The sequence below is a fragment of the Onychostruthus taczanowskii genome, unplaced genomic scaffold (assembly GCF_017590055.1).
Source record: "Onychostruthus taczanowskii isolate IOZ18803 unplaced genomic scaffold, ASM1759005v1 scaffold14, whole genome shotgun sequence".
NCBI classification, from domain to species: domain Eukaryota; kingdom Metazoa; phylum Chordata; class Aves; order Passeriformes; family Passeridae; genus Onychostruthus; species Onychostruthus taczanowskii.
The window spans coordinates 3,738,616-3,744,355 of NW_024498573.1; the positions used below are offsets into that span (position 1 = coordinate 3,738,616).

The 5,740-nt window shown below is 49.5% G+C and overlaps 1 protein-coding gene across 1 annotated transcript; it reads right to left on the bottom strand.

The window, feature by feature from the left end:
- Positions 1–301: 301 nt before the first annotated feature.
- Positions 302–5,448, bottom strand: LOC121332450 (pancreatic secretory trypsin inhibitor-like). Its single transcript, XM_041397906.1, has 4 exons — positions 5,201–5,448; positions 3,711–3,751; positions 3,021–3,133; positions 302–444 (listed from the first exon to the last, which is right to left on the bottom strand). The coding sequence occupies exons 1-4, from the start codon at positions 5,253–5,255 to the stop codon at positions 375–377; spliced, it is 279 nt and encodes a 92-aa protein (XP_041253840.1). The 5' UTR covers positions 5,256–5,448; the 3' UTR covers positions 302–374.
- Between the last annotated feature and the right edge of the window lie 292 nt (positions 5,449–5,740).

Below are 5,740 nucleotides of genomic sequence, written 5' to 3' on the forward strand. Positions count from 1 at the left end.
TTAGTGCTCTGTATTTAGCAAATGCAGTTGCAGGTCATGAGAATGCTAAAAATCTATTGCTCGAGCACTGGAAGTCTAGGAAAGGAAAACAAAATTCTTGATGCAAAAAAAGAGCCTCCCTGTTCTTCCAGAGCCTGGCCCTCTCCTTGGGCACGTCCCAACCTTCTTCCTGGGGCTCTGTCAGTAATTTGCTCACAGCTCTTTACAGGCATCACCAGAACAAACCTCATTTTTCAGGAAGGTGCTCTAAGTGTTGGGGAAAGGGGATTGCTGTGTGTGTAAGAAATCCCAGCACAAGACGTGGCGATGCTTCCATTTTATTGGGGTTTGAGCGGGTGAGGGGACAGCTTTGTGCTCTCAACTCTCATCTCAGTTTAAGCGAAGTTGTTGCGGGGAGTTTGGCACATTCCTCTGTTCTTGATGCGCACGTGGTCACTTCTTTGCCTGCAAGAGAGGTTAAAAATGTTGGGGGGCTGCCCTCGGGTCCCTGAGACACAGCAGAGCCTGGCTCAGAGGAGAAAGGCAGAAAGAAAGGAAAATACTGCTTAAATCATCATCTAAGTGTTATTCACAGCAAGCAAGGCCACATATTCTTGACAGGGAGTTCAGGGTTACCATGGACATGTGTTAATTAATTCCAATAAGCTCAAGAGTGCTTTCTGACACCTCCTGGCAGGATAATTCACCTCCGTGCTGCAGGACAGCACTGAGACACCTCTAATGCCTGTCTGACTGCAGACAATAAAGGCTATGATTTTGTTTTGTAGGGTTTTAGAAACAAAAGACTGCCACTGTGTCTCACTTGGGTTTGGCTTGCTCCCAGCCTCCCCTCCGGATTGCTTCTGCAGCAAAAGTGAGGAAAATATATAAAAAAGGTACCTTTAAAAAACTATTTTCTTCTTTTTGCCCAGCAGTGGACATGATTCTTCTGAATGGTTCCATTTTCACAAGGAATCATGATATTCTCCTCTTTGGAAAGACAGATCCATTTCTCAGGTGCGTTAGAGAAATGCTGGTAAAATGATCTGCCTTTTGCAAAAAGCATTTTGCATGCTGGTCACAGTGAAGTGACCACAGGCGACAAGCGAGCCACTGCTGCCACAGGGACCCGCCAGATGCTCAGTTATTCCCAGACTCCTCGCAGGCTTCCAGCTCTTGTCAGGCCAGTTGCACACAGAAAACTGCAAATGACACTTCATCCTGCCTCCTGGCTGAATTGTCCCCATGGACCAAGGCTTTAGAGATGAGGACACTCCGTTTATCTCTCCCCCAAGATATTTGGCACCAGGCAGAGTCCTGAATAAAGCTTCAGAGCCCAGATGGCCCTGGCCAGGAGACCACAAGGCTGTTCCTAACCTCAGAATTCCATCACTTGGGAACAGAACAGGGGAGCTGCAAGGCTCAGGGCTGTGACCCACAGGAGCAGCACGTTTCCAGTTGCAGCTGCTCAGAGCTTGCACAAGCAGGAGTTTTAGGAGCTCTGGGAATGCAGCGCCTGTCAACACAAGTCGGATGCAGCACCAGCTTCTCATCCATCCCATCCCTCCTCTGACTCCTTCTCGGCCCTGAATCCACCACCAGCTCAGTCTTTCCCTTTCTTGTACCCCAGTTTGCCTTCTTGTGAGCTTCCATCCCCTGTGAAGCTGCTCTCTGCTCTGGGGAGATGGAGCATCCTGGATGCCACTTTGCACAGCTGACTGTGGAGCCTTCCCTGCTCACTTTACCCTGCTCCTGGTCCATGGCCAAAGCCCTAATGATGTTGTGTCTGATGAACCTCCCACCCCCATCTGTTGCACAATACAGGGACAGCTGGTGCTGGGCTGCTGGCTTCCAGCAGGGTCATTACCACCCTGCCAGGCCGTGCTGGGTCATTAACTGTGGTGCCTTTGCTGAGGAGATCCCACTCAGCCTCTCTCTGCCCGACTGCATCATGCTCAGCCTTGAAAGGTGAACCAGCATTTGAGCAGAATATGTGGCAGCAGCCTGGGTTAATGAAGCAAAGAGGGGACAACCCAATTGACAATATTTATCCAGGCTCTTTTTCTTCCTGGTGATCTGGATTCTGTTCCTTGCTCCTGCAGAGTTAGCAGGGAGGCGATGCTCCTGAAAGCAGAATTTGGCTCCACAAACCCACACGTCCAGAGACAGAAAAGCTGGACTTTGAGCTTCTGCTACAAATGTCTCTGCTGATGGCAGATGGCCTGTGAGCCTGATCACCAAAAATCCCTGCCTACACCAGGTGAAGTCAAGGGTGAAGCTCCCTTAGCCCTGCAGACTGGGGCATCTGGCTCCAGATAAGACTCAATCTTCCCAAAAGAGATTTTTGAACCACTTAATAGCATTGAGTTGGAAGTAATTCCTTCACTTGTCTGACACAGAGTGCTTCCAATGTACAAATATATTTTAAATTACCTAGGGCCCAAGCCAGATGAAATGTATCAAGTCTTGCCAGAGACACCCTTAGCATTTGGACCTGGCCTTCTGCTAGAACAGTGCAATCTGGCATCAGCACAGCTTAAATATAAAACTCATTCTTAAAAATACCCAGAGCAAATTGTGTCCTTTCATATGCAGAGAAGACAGAAAGCAGAGCTCAGCTATAAATTTCTGGGGTGAAAAAACACAGTTTTTTCCTCAGCCACCACACATCTGAGGTCATCTGGAAAAATATTCTTCAGCCCGTGTGCTAGATCTGGGCAGACTTCGAGGACGTTGCCATTTGTCTGAGATCCTGGATGCCTGCCAGCTCTTGCTGCTGCTTGGCAGCTGCAGGTATGGGGAGATTTTTGCTTGTGGGCAGCGTGTGTGCTGCGAGCCACACGCACGGGCCCGTTCCTCAGCTGGAGTCCACATGCTCCGAGCAGCTGTGCAGGAGGCCAGATCTGTGCCAGATGTGCTGGGCTCCCTGCCCAAGCTCCACCCAGCTGCATGCAGACAGCTTTCTTTCTAGGAAATCCCAGATATGTGTGGTAGCCCTCATCTGTGTGGCATTTGGACTTGCAGCCGTTCCAGATACTCACAGGTTGTGAAGGCACAACAGGCACTCGTTGCTGTACAGGAGGTTATCCGTGCCACAGATGGGGTCAAACTCCCTGGTACACCCTCTTCCCAGGTTGAAATTCTCACAAGAAGGCTGGAGACACAAAAGGTTAATTTTGAAAATGTTAAGCCTGTTCTCAATTTACCAAAGGAGCTTTGCTTTCCCAGAGAGGTGCACATTTTGTCTGTCTTCATAAGCCATCCTCAGAGCTCTGCTGTGAGCTCTCAGAAACACTGGGACCATCTGCCACCGTGCCCCTTGGCCAGCTGAACTCCACCTGGCCCTGCTGCACACCCTTAGGATTTACAGTCTAAATAGTGCTCCATGGGCACTGCCTCAGCAAGTTCTTCCCAATTTTTATTTTTATGCCACAGCAATATCTGTCCTCACACTTGCAAGCCAGAGACTAAGGGGACTCCTGACTTTCTTGGCAGGTAACAGCAATATTTGGCTTTTTAGGAACTTTTCTTTCAGTGGTTGGGGGCAATGCAGTGGAAAACCAGTACCATCACTGGGATCTTGCTGTGGCACTGCAGGTGGAAGGGGGTTCCCAGGCACTGGCATTTTTGGGCTGTCCACCCAGTCTGCTTCGCTGTATTTAGCAATGATGGCTCCCCAGTGTTTGGGTTAGTGCTGTCTCACTTTTGCTACATAAAAGAGGAAACTTCACCTCTGTTCCTCTGAAAGCAGCTGCATCCATCTCGGCGTTTCCTAGAGGAAGAGGAGAGAGAGAAACAGAAAGGGAGAGAGGGAGAGAGAAGACACCTTAGCACGCATGACTCGGGCTGGTTTCAAGGGGGACAGAATAAAGGCAGTTTAGGCTGAGGACTGTATGTCTTCACTTAAACACCTTTGTCCAAGAAAATAATTCTTTCCCTTGGATCACCCACATTTTTCAGCTGAATCCTTCCCTGCTGTGTCACCCTCCTTCTCTTGGCAGAAACACTGTAATGGTGCAAGGCCCTGCCAAGGCAAAATGCACTTCTAGAGATGTCACCTGCCAGCTGTCAGGGAGCTAAGGTGGCTTTTGTCCTGTCTTACCACATGTTCATGAGTACCTGAGAAACTCCTGCTGGCACTGGACAGGTGCTGGAGTAAATCCAGGGCGATTTTTCTACTTTTACTCAGTTTTTACCACAAGCAAGCAGAGCAAAAGACAAGTTGTTTAAAGTCTCTGCTAGAAGGTGACCCTAAGGTCTCACATCAAAGCTGGTGGGATCAAGCCATGACTTTGGGCTTCCCCGTGGAGCCGCTGGCCCTGAGCTGGCAGCTGGAATCACAAGGGTGGAACACGTGGTGGGTGTGTTTTGAAAAACAACCTGAATTTTTTAGCAAAAGGCAGAACTGAGAAGAAGATCCTGTTTTTTTTTTTTATAAACCCAGAAGTCATCTACATGGAGGGTTTATACTACATCTGCACTAACAACCAGCATGGCCCAGTAGCAGTGAGGCATTTTGGTGCTGAGGAGCTGGTAGCCACACTGTTTAATTGTTCAAGGGTTTTACTTTGGGCTAACACTGGTCCAGACCCAGGAGCTGCAGCTCACTACGTGCTCAGTTCATCTGAAATGAGCCCAGGTTTTGTGCTCAGACCGCCCTGCAATGGCAGCCTCTGTGCAGTAAACAGGATGACAGAGGACCTGCTCCAGAAGCACCCTCCTCTTTGGAATGAGCCCACTAAAGCAGGACCTGAGGAGCAGCAACAGCTCATGTTCTCATCCCTCTGCACCATATGGGATTTTGAAAACACAGTTGGCTTAAACATTGGCTTTGGTAGTGAGAGCTGCATTTTCCCTTGCATAGATTCATTTCCTGTCTTCTTGAATTTGCTTTTTTGAAACCAGAATAGCACTTATTCACTATGAAAGGATCACACTGTCCTAGAAATCACCAGTTACAGGACAAACCCTACCCCTGAAGAAAGAGCAGCAGGTCTGTTCATTTTTGGGAGCAAGTGCTGCCTTTCAAAGCCTTTGTTTTGGGTTTGCTCACAGCCAGGTACAGGTTTAATGCACATTGGCCATTGCAGCATTCCCTGCCCAGGGCCACAGCAAGGTCCAAGCACCAGCTGGTCTCTTCCCACTCTCACCTTCTCATGTGGCAGACCTGGGAGCTTTAGCAAGGAGAGGAAATAGCTCCTAGGAAAAATGTTGTACTCACCTTGGTAGAAGAAGAGTGCCAGGGAGAGGAGCAGGAAAACACCAGCTGCCTTCATGGTCGAGGTGATGTTTTACTGAGCGCAGCAGAGAGAAACTGGGATACTCCTGAGTGTCTCAGAGATCCTGTCTCTGGCACTCTGCTGGGACCTTTATACCTTTCCCCACTCCTGGCACCACACCACACAGCCAGCCCCACCCTGCAGTCCTGTGGTGACAACATTCAAAGTACGGGGACAGCACCAGGTGGCAACTGGCTCATTGGAGGGCGCAAGGATGAAAGCCTCTCCCAAGCCAATGGAGGAAATCATCCTTATCTGCAGCAAGGACTGGGGCCCTGTCCCAGGTGTGGGGTCAGCCCTGGGTCTGCGCTCCTGTGATAAAGCAACGTTGTACAAAGAACCAAGATGGGAGAAATGGGCAGGACAGGAAGGGAAATGCAGTTAGCAGCACTGTGGCTTTGATTAGTGACCCTGCTGCTGCCACGTGCAGGGTGAAGCTCTCTGCTGAAGCCACCTCTGGGTGAAGATGGCTTTGATCCACA

Excerpts from the sequence above, each read along its gene's own strand:
- LOC121332450 (XM_041397906.1), bottom strand. The coding sequence starts at position 5,255 with ATGAAGGCAGCTGGTGTTTTCCTGCTCCTCTCCCTGGCACTCTTCTTC. Across the intron at positions 3,134-3,710 it reads CTGCTTTCAGAGGAACAGAG|CCTTCTTGTGAGAATTTCAA; the intron begins GTGAAGTTTCCT and ends TTGTGTCTCCAG. Across the intron at positions 445-3,020 it reads CTGTTGTGCCTTCACAACCT|GCAAAGAAGTGACCACGTGC; the intron begins GTGAGTATCTGG and ends CCTCTCTTGCAG.